This window comes from Echinops telfairi, unplaced genomic scaffold (assembly GCF_000313985.2).
Source record: "Echinops telfairi isolate 266 unplaced genomic scaffold, ASM31398v2 ScPeMD7_655;HRSCAF=1070, whole genome shotgun sequence".
NCBI lineage: Eukaryota > Metazoa > Chordata > Mammalia > Afrosoricida > Tenrecidae > Echinops > Echinops telfairi.
In genome coordinates this window covers 9,339,184-9,358,677 of record NW_022104553.1, presented here as the reverse complement: position 1 = coordinate 9,358,677, position 19,494 = coordinate 9,339,184, and the positions used below count along the sequence as shown (strand labels likewise).

The window sequence follows — 19,494 nt, the reverse complement described above, 5'->3', positions numbered from 1 at the left end:
CAACGGTACATATGTTGCCATCATCGTTTTCAAAACATTTTCTTTCTTTCTCCTTAAGACCTTGGAAGACAGGTGAATGTTAAGCACATGCCAAAGACCTGTAACCATCAAGGTGGCAAAAGAGTGAGCCAGTTCCAAGAGGGTGTGGAAACAGAAGGAAACATAATGATTACATCAATAATGAATTCGGTCAAGAGCTACATCAGGTGTGATGCAGATAGGCTGAGACCAAAAAAAAAAATCTCAGAAACAGAAAACAATGTATCCAAGAAATCCATGATATGGACCCACCTGAGCGTGCTAACGGAATAGCAATGCTTCCGTTTCCCAACAGCAGTATCCAGGAAATCCACTTAACCGTGAGAGTAAGAAGCTGAATCAAGCAGAGATCAGACAGCAGAGCTTCAGGTAACAAGTTTGCTTTTAAAAAAGCAGCCATTAGAGAATTTCTCAAACTGTTAGCAAAAGTTCGCAACAGTTTGCCCATTCCTTAATTTGAGAACTTTCTCCCCTCCCCTCCTCTAACAATTTTCTGAGCATCAAGGAAAAAAGACACCTTTGTTCCACACCCCACCCGTCCCAAGTCCCCCTCCCCTGCCTGGATACCTATCTTGTATTCATCCTTGCTGCAGGTACCAGACCCAGCGAGTGTCCCTCTTAGTTATCATGGGCTAGTCTCTCGCAAGCATGGACCTGGGTCTCCCATGTGGACTAGAACTCGAGCTCTCCCCTTTCCTTGCTTTCTTTTTGGTTCCTTATTGCTAAGTGCCGTTGGGTAGGTTCTGTCTGGCTCATGGTGACCCTGTGTGCAACAGAAGGAAATGTCATGCTTGTACCTGCCAATTGTCAAGCGCGAGCTCTCGTGCAGCCACTGTATCAATCCACTTTGTTGAGGGTCTTCCTTCATATATTTTATTTACTATCCATCTCCCCTGCCCCTCTCCCTAACACTTTTGAATGTAAATTGGGGAAGGGATATTTTTGTCTGATTCATTCTCTGTTGTATCTTCACTGACTCAAACCAGTTGCTATAGAGTCTATCCCTACTCACATACTGCCAACTCCACTGCCATCGAGTTGATTCTAACTCATAGTGATCCTATATGGGGATTCTCAGACAAAGCCTCTTCTTTCTCTTGAGGAGCATCTGGTGACTTTGAACCACTCACTTTGTGCTTAGTTGTATTGGATAATGTCATCACACATTCACACCTGACGCTCAATTTCTTGGGTTTTGTTGGGTTGGGTTGGGTTTGGCTTTTAAGGTTTATGGGTTTTGTTGTTGCTGTTTTTGCTAATGTAAGCAGAGAAGTCTGGTCCATAACTCAACCTGCCCGAGTTTGTTCTAGTGATAGGGCCAAGAGGGGGCCAAAGCTCTTTTCCCATCAGTGACTTCTCAAAACCCAAGGACATCTTCCATAAGGCATCAATATGCATCTGACATCCAAAAAATTAATGAAAGCTATCTTGATTCTTCCACTTGGAAGCAGAGGGTTTGTTATGGACTATGTGTTATGTAGCGTCCTTATTTGGACATTCTTCAAATGGAAGAAAGTCAGTCTCGGGAAGCCAGTCATCACTAGGAAGCAAACTAGGTTTTACCACAAAGGCAGTGCAAACTATTTGGTTTTTCTTTTTGGCTTTGGCACACACCAGACCCGTGTCTTTCATGAGCAGCCTCCCAGCACCGTCCAGTCTGCATGCCTATCCCCGGACTAAAAGATTCCAAATCGAAAAAAATCCGAATCGAAAGCTGCTGGTATCCTTGAACTGCTAACCTTGTGGCTAACAATGCAACGTGCAACCCACTACCGCACCAAGGCTCCACAAGCGATTCGACACGCAGTGCTTATTAAATGACGTAGGCACTCACGAACTGGCCACCAGGGGGCGACAACGAGAGTGGGCGGAGGCGGAAGTGGGGAGAGGAAGTGAGGGCTTTAGGTGAGGTTCCGCGATTCTAGAGCTCACTCGGCCACCGTACTACGCAGACCGGAAGAGAAGAGCGGACCCACTTCCGGCGCCCAGGGACCGGTAAGAAGGCCTTGGTTCTGTTGGAAGCTGAGCCCCAAAGCCTTACGGGAGCTCCCTGGCGGAGCGTAAGCTCCAGCCCGGGGGTCCTAGGCCTCCGTGCGGACTGGGCCTCCAGCTCAGCTCCTCTTCAGGCCCCGGAGCAGGGAGCCGGCGTCGCCATGGCGACGTCGGAGGGGCTGGAACGCTGGGTGCGAGACGAGCTGCACTCGGTGCTGGGCCTGAGCGAGCGGCACGTGGCCCAGTTCCTCATCGGCACCGCTCAGCGCAGCGCCTCGGCCGAGGATTTCGTGCAGCGCCTGCGAGACACCGACACCTTGGACCTCAGCGGGCCCGCCCGGGACTTCGCGCTGAGACTCTGGAACAAGGTGTCCGGAAGGGCGGGGTGGACACGACGGGGGCGGGCCCGGGGCGGGAACGGGGGTGGGGCCGGGCCGCACCCCTGCCTTGGGACTGCGGTGGAGCTTGGACCCAGAGCGACCTTTAGGGGGCAGTGACCTTCTGAGAACTGCCCTTAAAGGGTCAGAGACGAAGGGTTTAGCAGCCTAGGGCCTAGCCCCCGTGCCACCGGGTGTAAGTTCGGTTCACAAGTTTGTCTGTGGTCTCCCAGCTGCTGTGCTAGAGGCTGGGTGCCCGGCTCAGTGGAGAACATTCGTGCCGTGGGTGGAGAACTCACTCCCTGCCATCAAGCCGATGCCAACTCACAGCGACCCCATAGGACAGGGACACTTGGCCCTGTGGGTTTCCGACACTAACATTTTACAAGAGGAGAAAGCCCTGCCTTTCACTCGCGGAACGGCGGACGATTTCGAACCGCAGACCTTGCTTAGTAAGCCCAAGGCATGACCCCGATGTCAGACCTCTGATATATTGAACCGTGCATCTGACTGATAGTGACCCGATAGGGTGCAGTCTAACGCGCTCCCCGTGGATTTCCGAGACGAATTTTTTTTTTGCTTCACAGTTTTATTGGCACATAATCCACATAGTTTACAATTCAATCGTTCAATCATGTTAAGAATTGTACTGTCATCACCACAACTAATTTTAGAACATTTCCTCTTAGACACGATTAAATCGCTTTTAAAATGAGTTCTAGAATCACAATCAGCTCTAGTGTTTCCCTCCCCCTTCCCATATACATTGTTTGCTCCCCTAACCCCTACATCTCCTATAAACCCCCTGCATCCGTTATTATCGCTATACATCTACTCCTTCCATGCTTCCCAAACTGGAAAACCCAACAGAAACAATAAAAAATAAAGTGGTAAGGATAAAATAATAGTATAAAAGTACAAATAATGAGTAAGAAAGAAAAGGCCACCATCAGTATATAAAAAGCCAGGGAATAAATTTTTATGATGGAAGCAGGAAATACATGCACCTAGAGAAATTTCAGGTCAGAGACACACATCTTGATGGCAGTAGAAAGCCGCCTCTTTCTCCCTTGGGGTGGCTGTTGGTTTTGAACTGCTCACCTTGTGGTTAGCAGCCCCACTCAGAAAATGTCGTGGCATCAGGCTGTGAGTCAGCCTTGACTGGATGGCAGGGAGTGAGAACAAGCTTCCAGGTGATGGGGATGCTGCTGGTCCACTGACCACACTTTTGAGAGGAAAGCATCAATGCGATGCTCGCGCCGTGCTGTGGGAGGAGAAGGGATGTGTGGCGATCAGGGAAGGTAGGTCCAGAGATCCGCTAGAGTATCAGGTGGAGAAGGGAGGCTGGAGTAATGGTTGAAATGGTGAGATAAGACAGGGCCATGTGAATGTCATGACTGTATCCCTACTACTGAAGTACTTGTCTAGGGAGTCCTGGGAGCAGTGCTGGGTAGGTGTCAGCAGTGTAAGCCTCACCTGCTGCTCCTTGGGGGAAAGTTGGGGCCCATCTGCTCCTGTACAGTGGATGTGCAGCCTCAGACACCCTGTAGAGCAGCGGTTCCCAACCTTCCGACGGCCGGGACCCTCGAATACAGTTCCTCATGTGGTGGTGAGGTGACATTACTTTCATTGCTACTTCATCACCGTCATTTTGCAAGTCAGGCGATCCCTGTGAAAGGGTCGTTCGACCCCCAAAGGGGTTGTGACCCACAGGTTGAGAACCATCGCTGTCGAGGGACACAAGGTGGTGGAATCAACTTGATGGCGGTGGGCAAGGGTGAAATTGTCCAGCAAAGTCCGAGGATGGCAGCCAGCGGATGAGGCTGTGGCATATGGCGCATGGGTAGAGATGAAGTTAGAATGTTAGTGCCATGAGGGCACAGTGCATGTGGCTGTTCACCAGTTTACCCTGGGAGTCGGACACAATGCAGGCTGTGTGACAAGGAGCTGGTAAGGCTTTTTGTAGGAATGGCCCAGTCGTGGGGCAAAGCAAAGCCGGGAGAAGGAAGCTGAGGACCTGAGCGTTGGGCTTGCGAGGATCAGGTGCACAAGGACAGGGCTTTCGTCCTTTTCCATCTAGCCCTCTGTCCAGAACCCAGAATGATGCCTGGCGCGGAGCAGACGTCAATAAGTATCTGCTAAAGGGGGGCCTGTGAGGACATCCGGAAACTCAGGGACCCATGTCAGCCTCCGGGGCATGGTGTGAACCCCGGGAACGAGAGAGGGTGAAGGTTGCTTGCAGTCAAGTAATTCCTCAAAGGGAAATGGACTTAGGCGGAGGGCCAAGAAGGTGGGCAGAGATCAGACGCGGCTCCCACCCCTTCTCCTCACCTCTGCTGACAGGTACCACGGAAGGCGGTGGTGGAAAAGCCAGCTCACGCAGCTGAGCGAGAGGCTCGGGCCCTGCTGGAGAAGAACCGGTCGTATAAGTTGCTAGAAGACAGCGAGGAGAGCAGTGCGGAGACCGGGGGCAGGGCTGGGAGCAGCTTCAAGAAGAAGCGGAAGAAACGGAAGCACCTGAGGAAGAAATGCCAGGAGGAGGAGGAGGAGGAGGAAGAGGCCTCTGAGAAAGACAGGAGGAAGACGGGGTAAGTTCGAAGCCAGGTGAGTGGGGCTGGGGCGGGCCGGCTGCCTGGAGCCCTTAGTTATGCTCTGGCTGGGGCTGCAGGGACAGCAGGCAGCAGGCGGAGAAGCCAGAGTCGGAGGATGAGTGGGAGCGCACAGAGCGGGAGCGCCTGCAGGACCTGGAGGAGCGCGATGCCTTTGCTGAGCGAGTTCGGAAGCGGGACAAGGACCGGACTCGCAATGTCCTGGAGCGGTCAGACAAGAAGGTGTGTGGGAGGCGCAATGTCCCGGCAGGCCCCACGAGGGTCGGTCGGGCTGGTCGCTGAGCAGGGACTGTCTGGTGAAGGTTCTCTCTGCGTGCCGTACCTTCAGCTGTGGAGATTCCTATTGAGCGGGGACGTTTCCTTGTGCAAGGGTGCCTCTGAAGGGGCCTTTGCGATTCTAGAGGGAGAAAGACGCTCCGACTCCCAGGCCCTCACTCTGCTTTCATCTTCCAGGCGTACGAAGAGGCTCAGAAGCGCCTGAAGCTGGCTGAGGAAGACCGGAAAGCCATGGTGAGCCCCAGGGCCCAGGCAGCTCCCGTCAGAAGACAGAGGGCAGTCTTTTCTGCTGGGGAGGTTTAGGGAAGAGACAGAGGAAGGGCTCTGGGTTTGTGGATGGAATAATCGGGCCTCCAGAGAATGAAGGTTAGTGGACAAGAGCCGTCTGGCATGGAGGGGCTTGGAGAAAGCCATTGTGCGGATGTGAGTTATAGAGGGATGGAATCCTCGATGGCAGCTCTCCACACGCCATCCTTGACTCTACTGTAGCATCAGACCACTGTGTGTTAGGGAGATGGGAGCCTTCTCTTTGCCTGGGACCTCCAGGGATACAGCCAAAGGCAGCCGCCATGTGTCACAGGGTGGCTGGAGGGCAAGAGCAGGGCAGCTGTCTCAGCTCCCGGGGCTGTGCTGACAAGTCATCTCTGGGTATCTCCATCACCTAACCCCGACATCCCCATGGGGCTGTGGGAGCGCCCTATGACTTTGAGAGGTGGTCTTTTCACTGGACAAGGACAGAACCCCTTGCCCATGACAGAATTCATGAGCCAGACTCCTCTGGTGTGAGTCTTGGTGAGGGAGGCAGGCTCCCAAAGTCCCGATTTCCCAAGTAGGTTGCCCTGGGACTCTTTTGAGAATCTTGGCATCTGAAGACTCGCTTGTGGGCCCTCTGGTCCCTCCTGACAAGTCCATCTCCTGTCCCCGCCCACGAAGGGACGCTGGTCTGAGATAGCCCTGCATGCGCTCATAGTGTTTTCCTTCGCCTGCCTGAATTTACCCTTGTTTCTCAGCGAGGACAAGTTTCAAACAAATAGAGAAGCTGAAAGACTAGTAGAGGGAGCCCTCTGGTGGTTTCCTGGGGATTCCAGAGTTGCTAATCCTGTGGGGTGTTGGCCATCTCTCCTCAAGTGGAGGCCAGTCGGCTGTTGAAGAGTTGTGGAGACGCGGGTAGGTGAGCCTCACGTCCCAGGAGTGAGGACATTCTGCTTGAGCTCTCCCTGCTGCCCTCACACTAGGAAGACAGAGCCGTGATTCTCATGGCTCAACCGAGAACCAGCCCACAACCAGAAGGACCCCAAACAGTTTTCCATTCCGGAATCCAGCCGGAGTTCAGGAGCTGCCTGTGGCTACGGAGCTTCTTTGGCTTGTTTACGTTCTTCCTGTTTCTCTTACTTTCTCGTCTCGCATGCCATCCTACGTCTGCATCTGTCTGATCTCCGTCCCCTGGCATCAAGCTCTTCCTTCAAGTGCTTCCTCTAGACTTTCAAAGCGGACGTTCAGTCTAAGTTTGCCTGGACTCCATTTAAGCAGCGTGGTAGGAGCTCCCCTTGGGTGGTAATGTACCCTGCACATTCGGTCACACATGGGGGAACACCGCGTGCCTGCTGATGTGCCCATGAGTACAGATGTCCCTTCCACCCACAGCCTCTCATCTCGTGGTTGCCAGCAACCACTGCGGGGCCTTTCCGGCCCAGGTTATCTCGTTGGCATTAACCAATGGTCATTTGGGGGCTAGAAGCCCTGGGAGCATGGTGCTTAGGCATTGGCTGCTAACTGCAGCTTTAAACTGGCTTGGTCAGCAGGTTGAAGCCAGCCACCAGCTGCACTGTGGGAGAATGGTGGGGCTTTCTCCTCTGCATAAAGTTCCAGTCTGGGAAGCCCACGGGAGACTTCTGCCCATCCTATCAGGTCGTTACGAGTTGGAATCAATTCGATAGCCATGGTTTGGTGTAAGTTTTAGTTTGTTCCTTCTAGCATTAAAAAAGAATAGTTTTCTTTTTTTGTTTGTTTGTTTTTTTTTGTTTTAACATTTTATTAGGGGCTCATACAACTGTTATCCCAATCCATACACACATCAATTGTGTAAAGCGCATTTGTACATAGTTTCTCATAGTTTTACTTTCTTAAAGTGTAAGTTGACATGGAGCATTAGATTTCCATTTAAATATCTGTACACATTTGTTTCTGTGTTGCCGGGGACACGTTTCACATCGTTTGTCATTCATCCCAGTCTGGTTGTACCATTGCTGTTGCTCTAGCTGCCCTGCCTCAGTACCTTCTCCTCTTCGCTTTAGAGTACATTTTGGCCGTATGATCTTCTCTAGATGATTTTTTTTCCCTCTCTTTTTTTAAATCGTTTTATTAGGGACTCATACAACTCTTATCACAATCCATACATACATCAATTGTGTAAAGCACATTTGTACATTCATTGCCCTCATCATTCTCAAAACATTTGCTCTCCACTTAAGCCCCCAGCATTAGGTCTTCATTTTTCCCCTCCCTCCCCACTCCCCCTTCCCTCATGAGCCCTTGATAATTTATAAATTATTATTTTGTCATATCTTGCCCTGTCCAACGTCTCCCTTCACCCCTCTGCTGTCCGTCCCCCAGGGAGGAGGTCACATGTAGATCCTTGTACTGGCTTCCTCTCTAGATGATTTTTAAGGAGCCCTGGCAGCCTAGTGGTTATATCTTGGACAGCTAACCGAAAGGCCACAGTTCAAAACCACCAGCTGCTCCGAGGGAGAAAGACTGCTTTCCACTCCCGTAAAGAGTCCCAGTCTTGGACGTTCACTGGGACAGTTCTACCCTAGAGGGCTGCTGTGAGAGCCGGCATCTACTGGACGGCAGCAGGTGTGAGTTTCTGAGATGATTTTGTAAAGGAGCTCATGACTCACAGGTGACATCTTTGTCTCATGAGCTAACCTATAATTTAGCCCAAAGGTGACCTTAGGGGTCGTTTCAGTTCAGGGTTTGAAGAATACCTCAGGACAATAGTCTTGGGGAGTTTTCTAGTCGTCCGGTCCAGTAAATTTGGACTTTAGGAACTTGAATTCTTTGGCCCCGTTTTCCTTCTGTTTTGTTAGCCTCTGTCTGTTTTGGCTCTGCTCCGACTGGTCATTGCTGGTGGTCGGACACCATCTAGTTACTCTGGTCTCGGGGTAGAGGAGGTCATGGTTTGTGTAGACTACTTTCTTTAAATCTCCCATTTCCATCTTTGTCTTTGTTCCAGATAAGGAGAGCTCCCTGTAGCTATTTCTTAGGGGGTTGCTCACAAACTTTTGGCTCTCATTTTTATATGAAGAGGAGCGTTTTCTCAATGAGTAGGGAAACGCTTACATGCCTTCTGAAGCTTAAGCTCACTGCCATTGATTTAATCCCAATCACAGCCACCCCATAAGACAGTAGAACTGCCCCTGTGGGACTCCAAGACCGTCAATCTTTACAGGAGTTCACAGTCTCAGCTTTCTCATACCCTTCGGAAAAGGAAGGGGGTGTGTTTATTTCCCATTAATTACCAGCTTTCAGAGCAGGGAGTTTGATAAAACAATTAACTTCATTGATGATACACGAGCAATTTCCTCCATTCTCTTGGAGTATGTGTTTGACCCCTTTGGACGTGTGGGTTTTATTTTTGCTATATTACAGTCTCTCGTGTCATTATGCTGTTTGATATTCAGATTGCTCTGAGCGTGCGCGTGTGCACACATGTTTTTAAACAACCCACCTGCCTCCGCCATCAGGCTGAAAGGTGGTCTTGGCGCTGGTACCCAGATCAGGTCACGGTTGTAAACTTCCGCTTCAAGCCTTTAAGAAAAGCCACGCAGTGAAGCGGAGTCTGAGAGGGGTAGGGGACTGGTGGGGGTTGCCTCTGCAAGACCTTGTCGTCACTGGAGAGAGCGCTGTGAAAGCAGAAAGGGCCTTGAGGAGATCGCTAATCAGCTCCTGCCCTCCATCATGTGTCCTGAGACAAAGGTCAGTGAGTGTGCGCCAGACACGGCAACCCCGAGCCCACTCCCCACCCCTGGTCAGCCGGCTGCTCCACCTTCCCCTCCTCCCTGCACCACTTTTACTGGCTTGAACCTCCGGCCTCGGCTGGCCACCCTCAGCCCTAGCCCGGGCTCAGCTTGGAGCCGCAGTGGCCCTCTGCCGCCCCTGAGCCTGAGCCTGGAGCCGGAGCCGCTGTGGAGTGTCCCACCTTCTGCAGAGCCCTGCCCTGCAGCTCCCTGTCTGACTCTGGTGCCCTCCACTGGAGGCCACTTCCCTGCACTGCTCGCCGTTCTTGCACCCACTCTGCTGGATTCCGAGCATCTAACGTCATGGCGTGTGCTGTTGTTTGGATGGCTTTTCCAGAAAACTACAAGGGAGCTACGTCTTTGGAACCGTTACCTTTAAAAATCTTTCGTGTGAACTTAGGTCTCCCTGATAATTTTGTCTCATTTGGAAGTAAAAATGAAATATATTGCCCATGCCATTCTGAAGACCTCACCCATTGTCTTCTGCCTTTTACCCATTTTTCTTTCTGAAATATTTTGGAATCTTCACTTTATTTCTCATATTTATAAATTGTCAATTAATTGGCACAAAAGCATGCCCAGACTTATTGTAGGTTTGATTCCAGCCACTGCAATAAAGTGAATATCAAAAATTTTTTTAAAAAGTAAAAGTGTGGAAGCCAAGTGACTCGTGTGGGAGAGAGGGTATCCCAGAGAGTTAGGTGCCCCTAATTACAGTGTGCCTCAGAATTACTCTCTGATCTTCTAATTCCAACTTTCTGTATCTAATTGATTTCCCCCCCTTCTCAAACGGCATTCATTGGTTTTAGGACCAGGACCATGTCACTGGGGCAACGATTGCCTGTGGTGGGCACCCCCATGCATTCCTTCTGTCTGTCTTTTCCCTCTGAGGCCTGTGCTTCTTAAATACGGGTGTCAGCCCTTGGGTCTGAAGGTGAGGTCTGACCTAATCTCATCATTGCCTTCCTGACTAAGCTGGCAAAGTGGTGATGCTGACTGACCAGAGGGGCCTGGGCGGCGGCTGGGCGCTACTGCTGCAGGGCAGTGTGGGCTGCCAGCGTGTCTTGGGTAGAAGTGGGAATCCAGGCCACCAGCTCTAGGGAAAGTCTGTTTCTCTTTGTCTTTCAACGTCTCCCAGGGCATCTGCCTTTCCTCCACGGGTATTTGCTTCCCTCTGTGTCTGTGCTGCCACTGTTTCACTGATATCACAGAGAAAACCCTAGTTCCAAGTGGGATTGTGTCCACAGGTCCTGGGGTGGGGTGCTAGGAAGTATTTTGAGGGGACACAGTACATAACCCAGCATGTGGCATTCCCAGGAGGCCCAGGGCAGGGCGCATCGAGGTGAGTCCTGTGGGGTGTTGAGAAGGGGGGAGGGCCCCAGTGCTTCACTCTTGGAGGGAGGGAAGGACAAGGTGGTTGCTCCAGCAGGGGAGGGGCTGACTGCCCCCTCTGACCCAGGTGCCCGAGCTGCGGAAGAAGTCTCGCCGAGAGTACCTGGCCAAGCGGGAGCGGGAGAAGCTGGAGGACCTGGAGGCGGAGCTGGCTGACGAGGAATACCTCTTCGGGGATGTGGAGCTGAGCAGGCACGAGCGGCGGGAGCTCAAGTACAAGCGACGGGTGCGGGACCTGGCCCGGGAGTACCGGGCGGCTGGGGAGCAGGAGAAGCTGGAGGCCACCAACCGCTACCACATGCCCAAGGAGAGCCGAGGCCAGGTGAGGTGAAGGGACCCCATCCCGGCGCGAAGGAGCGGGACTGCTGTTAAGGCCGCCGTGAGGCCTCACTCTGCCCCCTCCACAGCCGGCGCGAGCTGAGAGTGTGCTGGAGGAGGAGTCGGTCGCGCCTGGGGAGGAGCAGCGGCGCTGGGAGGAGGCCCTGCTGGGAGCAGCGTCCCTGAAGGTCGGGGCCCGAGACGCTGCCGCCCAGGAGCCGCAGTACCAGCTGGTGCTGGAGGAAGAGGAGACCATCGAGTTTGTCCGGGCCACCCAGCTGCAGGGCGATGAGGTGGGGGGTGGGCTGGGTCTGAGGAGGGTCCGACGCGGGCCCTGGAGCACGCACTCACCTCCTCCTCCGTCCTCAGGAGCCCTTGACGCCGGCCCCGCAGAGCCAGGCCCAGCAGAAGGAGCCCATCCAGGCCGTGCGCCACAGCCTCCCCGTGTTTCCATTCCGAGAGGATCTCCTGGCGGCCATTGCCAGTCACCAGGTCCTGATCATTGAAGGCGAGACCGGCTCGGGGAAGACCACCCAGATACCCCAGTATCTCTTTGAGGAGGTATGCGCCCACCCCCACCCCCCACTTGACCTGTGGAGTAATGGGTTCCCTGTCTTTCCCACGGAAGGTGAGGTTCTGGAGAATGCACAGAGACCATCCCTCCTTCAGACCTTTCATCTTAAATCCTACCAGTCGGCATGCTAGCTGAAAGGAGCAGAGAGAGAGAGAGAGAGACCGAGAGGGGGTGGGGGGAGCACGAGGGTCTCCGCCGTAGCACCACGGGCCTGCAGGAGCCACAGGATGCCCAGTGAAAGACACGCTTTCCTGGGTTCTTCCCTTCGGTTCCCGTCCCTTCTGGATGCCACCACTTGATTTGTCCTTCCCCTGCTCGGCTCTTGGTGCAACCTGAAGGTGAGCACCCGGAGGGCTGGGTCTTTGCGGCCGAGAGGAGCCCAGTGCGGGTCCTGGGGTGCCAGTCTTCTTGCCCGGTGTTTGGCGGTGCTCTGTCCCCGCCTCTCCTCCAGCCCCGCCCTGCTCTCCCAGCTGCTTTCTCTGAATGGCGCAAGGACCCCAGGGCGCTGCAGATCAGCCTCTACTTCCGCTCTGTCGTTCAGGGTTACACGGAGAAGGGCATGAAGATAGCCTGCACCCAGCCCCGAAGAGTGGCGGCCATGAGTGTGGCAGCCCGCGTGGCCCGGGAGATGGGCGTGAAGCTTGGCAATGAGGTGAGGCCAGCAGCAGGCCGGAGGGATTCGGGGCCTTGGTGCCCGGGATTCTGCCCACATCGCCCTCAGGACTCCTCATCTCCTCGCCCCAAGTTCCCTGCTGGGAACCCCATCCCATTCTCGGTCTCCCTGGCCAGGTTGGCTACAGCATCCGCTTTGAGGACTGCACATCGGAGCGTACCGTTCTCCGCTACATGACTGACGGGATGCTGCTCCGGGAATTCCTCTCTGAGCCTGACCTCGCCAGCTACAGGTACGCCCAGGATCCCGCCCACCTCCCGCCCTCCGTTTACCAACCCCCCAGGGCCTTGCTGGGTCTCCCCTGATGAGACCCCCAGTTCTCAGTTGGGCAGGAGAGAGGTGAGGCGGTCTGCTCCCATCGAGATGTGCAGCCTCAGAAGCTGTGCAGTGGCAGCAGCTCAGGTTATCAGGAGCTGGGGTGGGGGGGTGGAGCTGAGACTTCAGAGCGCACCTCTCCCATCCCTCTGCTCTCTCTGGCAAGAGCAGCTGCTGACCCTGAGCAGATAGATCCTCGAGGTGTCTGGCCTCAGCTCACAGCCTTCAGAGCTGGGCTGCTTGTGTCAGCCGAGGCTGCAGGTGAGCACAAGTCCTAGAATTCTCTGGGTGCTCGTCCTATGTAACTGGAGGGTCGACTTCTCCTTGGAGCCCCACATTCACTGCTGGGGAAGAGGGACGGGAGGGGTGAGCTTCCCTCTCCCCCAGGGCACCTCAGCCCTGTCTCCAGGCCCGCAGTGCACTCACAGCTCCCTCACAGCCTCGTGCCGTCCCTTCCGCAGCGTGGTGATGGTGGATGAGGCCCATGAGCGGACCCTGCACACCGACATTCTCTTTGGATTGATCAAGGATGTAGCTCGCTTCCGGCCAGAGCTCAAAGTCCTGGTGGCCTCCGCCACACTGGACACTGCCCGCTTTTCCACCTTCTTCGATGATGCTCCTGTCTTCCGGATCCCCGGACGCAGGTTTCCGGTTGACATCTTCTACACTAAGGTGCGTCCTTGGGCTCAGCCTGCGGCTGGAAGCTGGTCCTCCAGGGAAGTTGTCGTAGGGAGGAAAAGGGAAGGTTTGGCTGGGAAGGCACCCTTCCCGTGACCCCATCTCACCCTCTGGCCAGGCCCCAGAGGCTGACTACCTGGAAGCCTGTGTGGTGTCAGTGCTGCAGATCCACGTGACCCAGCCGCCGGGGGACATCCTGGTGTTCCTGACAGGACAGGTACATAAGCGCAGGGGATGCGGGGGCGCAGGGCAGATGTGTCAGCCCCCTGTGACTCCAGGGCCCCGTGTCGCCCCCTAACTCAGGAGGAGATTGAAGCTGCCTGTGAGATGCTCCAGGACCGCTGCCGCCGCCTGGGCTCCAAAATCCGGGAGCTGCTGGTGCTGCCCATCTACGCCAACCTGCCCTCCGACATGCAGGCTCGCATCTTCCAGCCCACACCCCCCGGGGCGAGAAAGGTCCGTCACAGGGGCCCCCGTTTACAGTCCTGTAATTCCTGCAACTCGTAGCAAAACCAAGCAATGGAACAAACCTGGTGGGCGTCTGCTCCCTGCCAGGCCTGCCTGTGCCCTGTGCCGCTACAGGAGCAGGGGCTCTGGGGCTGGGGAGAGAGGGCGAGTACAGGCAGCCCCGTGGTCCTGCCCAGTGCCTGAGCCCTGGAGAGCACGGGGCAGATTTAGAGGTGAGAGCAGCCCAGGGTCTTCTAGAAGGTGGGGTTTGGTCTGGACCTTTAAGAAAAATGGCAGGAGAAAGAGGAAGGGCCAAGGTGCATGTGAGGTCAACGGGATTGATCACGTGGTGAGGGAGTGAGAGAGAAGCCCAGAAAGCTTTGGACTGCAATTAGGGAGGGCCTCTGACAGCAAGCGGAAGAGGGAGAACTTGAGAGAGTGGGCTTTCACTCACAAGCACGTAGTGACCCTGTAGCACAGAGTGAGCCGTCCTGGTGGTGCAGTGGTAACATGCCAAGCTGTAACTGCAAGGTCAGCGGGTGTAAACCGTCAGAAGCTCCCTGGGAGAAAGAGGGGCTCTCTACTCCCGTTCTCCCCTGTCCTGTAGGGTTGCCCGGAGGCGGCACCCACTCGATAGCAGTGGACTTGGTATTTGGTTTGCAGGACACAGTAGAACTGCTCCCTAGGGTTTCCAAGGGTGTAAAGTTTTTTAGAAGCATACTACCTCATGTGGGGGCTATAAGCCACGGACCCTCCAATTGGCAGTCCAGTGCTTAGCCCAGTGTGCCACTAGGACTCCTCGAGAAGGCTGCTGTGTGAACAAAGCAGAGTTCCTGGCCTCCCAGAAAGTAATCTAGCGGGAAAGGGCAATTGCCATAGAAATGCGTCATCCCGGGCGCCACACCCTCACTGCCATCCAGGCAGTGCTGACTCCTAGGGGCCTCTCGAGACCCAGAGCAGCACAGCGGAGTGGCAGAGCGCAGCACGGTCTCTCCGTTGGGTGCAGGGGAGGCCTCTCTTGGAAGGTGACAGTATGGCTCAGACTGCATCAGGTGAGGGAGGGACCGGCCTGTCTGGGAGAAGTGTGTCCCCACCAGAAGGAACAGCCAGGGAGCAGTCGGCCCGCGGGGCTGGAGGAAAGTTGGGTAGAGCGCTTGGAGATGAGGTCAGAAGGCAGCCAGGGCACCAGGAGGAGTTTGGATTCAATTCTGACGAAGGATGGGACGCTGTTGGAGCATGGGGAGTGATTGCGGCAGGTGCACGTTTCTGTCTCTTACGGGGTCGGCCTGGAAGCGGAGCAAAGCCGGGGTGGAATGGGTCGGCAGCCTGCGGCCCATGAGCCGTGCGCAGCTCTCAGCACTTACTGGTTCTATTTCTTTGTAAAAATCTACTTGTGGCTCAGTTTTCACATTGTGGTGAGAGACAGGGTTGGCTCTTCCACCTCACAAGTTTGCTAACCCCTGGGTGAGAGGCCCTGGGGTAGAAGCAGGGAGTGTGTTCCGAGGCCTATGCAGGACGTGAGGTGTGAGGAGTGAACTGAAAGTAGTATGTGGAGATGGGGGCAGAAACCATCTCTCATCCCTGAAACAAACCCTAAGTCCTCGGTCTCACTTCCTTCCTGCCCACCCTGTGTCCTGCTGCCCTTGCTGTTGGCCTTTTGGCCTTGACCTCCTCCCTTGATGTTGGACGCTAGCCCGTGCTGGTTGGACTGCTCCTCTGCCCCTGCCCTTCGACGCCCAGCTTTCCAGGATGGCTTTTGCTAGGTGCTAGGAGGGCACGGTCTTGGGGTGACCCCTGTCTTTGCTCCCAGGTGGTCGTGGCGACCAACATTGCTGAGACATCACTCACCATCGAGGGCATCATTTACGTGCTGGACCCCGGCTTCTGCAAGCAGAAGAGCTACAACCCCCGCACAGGCATGGAGTCACTCACGGTCACCCCCTGCAGCAAGGTCAGCCTGGGTCTGTCTGGGCACGAGGTCTGCAGGGGAGGACGGTTCAGGCCAAACCACCCTACAGAGAAGGTGCATTTCAGAAGCTGGTCGGGGGTTCCTGGAGGAGGAGGACTCACCCACCGGCCGGATCTGCCCAGATTTTGTTCATGAGTCCTCCTCCCCGTTTATCTCTTGGTCAGCCGGCCTGTCTCTCCCTTCTGTGCAGGCCTCAGCCAATCAGCGAGCTGGCCGGGCAGGCCGCGTGGCTGCAGGGAAGTGCTTCCGCCTGTATACCGCCTGGGCCTATCAGCATGAGCTCGAGGAGACAACGGTGCCCGAGATCCAGAGGACCAGCCTGGGCAATGTGGTGCTGCTGCTCAAGAGCTTAGGTGGTGGCAGTGCTATCCGAGGGACAGGCGGGAGATGGGGCCGGAATCACCTGAGCCCTTGTGGAGGGACTGTCTGACCCCGCCACATCTCCTTTTAGGGATCCACGACCTCATGCACTTTGATTTCCTGGACCCGCCACCGTATGAGACCCTGCTGCTGGCTTTGGAGCAGCTGTACGCCCTGGGAGCCCTCAACCACCTCGGGGAGCTCACCACGGTGAGCTGGGAGGGCCGCAGGGGGAGAGGGGGGCGGTTCTGGTGACTCCTGGCGTGGTGGCAGGCCAGCTGAGGAAGGACTGGCCTCAGCGGTCTCCTTCCTCCTTTCAGTCTGGTCGGAAGATGGCCGAGCTGCCGGTGGACCCCATGCTGTCCAAGATGATTCTGGCCTCTGAAAAGTGAGCCTCCCTTCCCTCCCGCCTGCCCCTTCGCCCACAAGCTGGCTGTGACCCCGTTTGTTTCCAGCGATGATTTGTGAGCAAACTCTTACTGCCCCCCTGAAGCCCGTAAGAGGTCTTCAGACCTGCCTCTCCTCCGTCACGGTATCAAATGAGGATGGTGCAGAAAAGAAAGTGGAAGATTATCTGTTTGAGAGGGACGCTGAGTGATAGCTGGTTTGGGAACATTCTTCAGTGCACAGAGTGAACGAGGAGGTACTCCCCCAAAAAACCAGAATTTTTTCCCAAAAACTGTATTTAAATTTTTTTTTTTTTAGTTTTTTTACAAACCAACATTATCACCTTCAAAGTACTGTCCCTTACACTGCAAATCTGCGATTCCATTCTTGGGAACATTTTTCTTATTAAAAGATTTTATGGGGAGCTCTTACAGCTGTTGTAACAATCCATACATCAATTGTGTCAAGCACATTTGCACATATGTTGCCATCATTTTCAAAACATTTTCTTTCTACTTGAGCCCTTGGTATCAGCCCCGCTTTTCTCCCTCTCCCTCCCCCTCCCCTCCTCGAGACCCCTTGATAAATTCTAAATTATCATTGTTTTCATATCTTGTATCTTCCACTGTCTCCCTTCACCCATGTTTCTGTTGCGCATCCTCCTGGGTGGGGTGGCGGTAGCTGTACATCAGTCATTTATTTCCATTTTGGAAACATTGTTCAAACTCATCTGTTTGGATGGCTGAGAACACCTCCCTCGTTTTTTTCTTACATTGTCAAATCACTGTCCTTTTTCGAAGAAACAAAAGTCACACAGTGCAAGGTTAGGTGAATCAGGTGTGTGGGGCAAGAGGCATGCTGTTTATTGCCCCAAACTGGCGCACTGAGATGGCTGAGTGAGCAGGTGCATTGTCGTGGCAAAACCCGTCCCCCGTCTGCCACAAATCAGTGCGGTTTTGGGGTTTTTTCCGTACCCACTCGTATACCTTTCAACTGCCCAAACTCTCAGAAGCCCCCGGTACTCCTATCATCCCCCCCACCCTCTGGCTGTCACTTTCTGTGTCACCGTGGGGTCGACAGTTCTGGTCACCAGACTTGTAGCCAAGGCCCATCTGAGGCACATATCCATCATGCGATGATGGTTCCTTCCTCCACCTGTGACCTTGGAGGTCTTTCTTTAAATGGGTGTGCTGTGCCCTCCCTGCCCCAGGTACAGCTGCTCAGAGGAGATCCTGACAGTGGCTGCCATGCTGTCCGTCAACAACGCCATCTTCTATCGGCCCAAAGACAAGGTCGTCCATGCGGACAATGCCCGAATCAACTTCTCCCTCCCCGGTGGGGACCACCTGGCTCTGCTCAACGTTTACACTCAGGTCACTGGGCCTGCCTGGGTGAGTGGGAGCGGAGGCGCCCCAGGGAGCGCTCGCCCTGCTGTGTCATAATGCCCTTGATTCTCCCCTCCTCTTCACAGTGGGCCGAGAGCGCCTACTCCTCCCAGTGGTGCTATGAGAACTTCATACAGTTCAGATCGATGCGCCGAGCCCGGGACGTGCGGGAACAGCTGGAGGGGCTCCTGGAGCGGGTGGAAGTTGGTCTCAGTTCCTGCCAGGGGGATTATATCCGAGTCCGGAAGGTCAGCGGTTCTCCACCTAGTGCCTCCAGAGCAGGCTTCTGGGGGTGGGGTGGGGAGCAGAGCACACAGCTGCCCCTCTAGCTAAAGCTGTATTTCCCCTATCCCCCACCCCAGTGGACTGTGTCCTCCCAGACTGGTCCCCAGGGGTGGTCCACTGAAGGTGGGCCCCCGTGGGTTCATCAGGCTGCCAAGTACGGTGTGAGTGCTGAGGCTTCTCTGATTGACGTCTGGCTCCTGACTGACTCTCTGCCCTCGGCTCCCTAGGCCATCACCGCTGGTTACTTCTACCACACAGCGCGGCTGACTCGGAGTGGGTACCGCACCGTCAAGCAGCAGCAGACTGTGTTTATCCACCCCAACTCGTCCCTCTTCGAGCAGCAGCCCCGCTGGCTGCTCTACCACGAACTGGTCCTGACCACCAAGGAGTTCATGAGACAGGTGAGGGCACCCCAGCCAGGCAGGTGGAGGCTGGGGACACAGTACCCTGACAGGCTGAGAGCCCTGTTGCAAATTGTCGGGTGGGCAGAGAAACGTACATGGGTGTAAATAGGGTAAGACAGTAAGGCCCTTTTTCTAATACTTATCTCAGCATCTAAGATCTGACGAGCTAGACCATGGGTTCTGTGTTTCATTGTTGGTGTCAGAACTGGTGGGGATCACAGTGACTTCCGCCTTCACAGGGCGTACCTGCCCGTCTTGAGGCTCCAGGCTTGTGTCGGGTTATGTGCTTGGCATGCTGTAAAGCGAGGTGTATTTGCCCTTAGAGTGCAGTAATGAGAGCTTGCGCCTGTCCTAGCTGTGCAGTCACGCGAGAGCACTCGCTCGTACGCGCACACGCATTTGGGTTGGAAAGAAGGCAGTGGTACTCATCTTCTCTCCCCGCCCCTCAGGTACTGGAAATTGAGAGCAGTTGGCTTCTGGAGGTGGCACCCCACTATTATAAAGCCAAAGAGCTAGAAGACCCCCATGCTAAGAAAATGCCCAAGAAGATAGGCAAGACTCGGGAAGAGCTAGGGTAACGAGAAGAGAACGGAAGTTGAACCTGAGCCCAGCTCCTCCCCTCGCTGTGTGTTATTTAAAAATACCAAGTAAATAAAGTTATTTATGGAGTAAAGCTTCTGGGATTCAAAGATCGATTGTGACACATGGTCAATCTATCATATTAATGTATCACTTTAGCTTTATTATTTACAAATTAAATTACACAGCAGCTTTACACAGGATGAGATGGACAGACATGACTGACAGAATCGGGGAAGAATCCGGGCCTGCTTGGCTGTGTCCACCCTCTTGTGCGTTGTCTTCAGTGCCACCTCCACCCTGGCTTCCCATCAAGCCTTGGGGCACAGGTGTACGTTGGGTTCTGGTTCCGACAGTCCCAGGGCTACCAGGGCTCCCACGAGCAGTTTCTTCACAGGTGTCGGCGGTGAGTGTGA

The 19,494-nt window shown here is 54.5% G+C and overlaps 1 protein-coding gene across 1 annotated transcript; it reads left to right on the top strand.

Annotated features, from left to right (window-relative positions):
- Positions 1-2,033: 2,033 nt before the first annotated feature.
- Positions 2,034-19,172, top strand: DHX16 (DEAH-box helicase 16). The gene is made up of 20 exons (XM_004711671.2): positions 2,034-2,399; positions 4,752-4,996; positions 5,077-5,239; positions 5,471-5,527; positions 10,772-11,026; positions 11,112-11,315; positions 11,392-11,583; positions 12,138-12,248; positions 12,386-12,501; positions 13,046-13,256; positions 13,381-13,479; positions 13,566-13,718; positions 15,520-15,660; positions 15,869-16,031; positions 16,130-16,248; positions 16,359-16,426; positions 17,636-17,798; positions 17,897-18,058; positions 18,323-18,496; positions 18,949-19,172. Exons 1-20 carry the CDS (start codon positions 2,193-2,195, stop codon positions 19,075-19,077), a joined length of 3,132 nt encoding a protein of 1,043 aa, XP_004711728.1. The 5' UTR covers positions 2,034-2,192; the 3' UTR covers positions 19,078-19,172.
- The last annotated feature ends 322 nt before the right edge of the window (positions 19,173-19,494 follow it).

Coding starts and splice junctions, on each gene's coding strand:
- DHX16 (XM_004711671.2), top strand. CDS start 2,193: ATGGCGACGTCGGAGGGGCTGGAACGCTGGGTGCGAGACGAGCTGCAC. Junction 11,316..11,391: donor CCCAGCTGCAGGGCGATGAG/GTGGGGGGTGGG, acceptor CTCCGTCCTCAG/GAGCCCTTGACGCCGGCCCC. Junction 12,249..12,385: donor GCGTGAAGCTTGGCAATGAG/GTGAGGCCAGCA, acceptor CTCCCTGGCCAG/GTTGGCTACAGCATCCGCTT.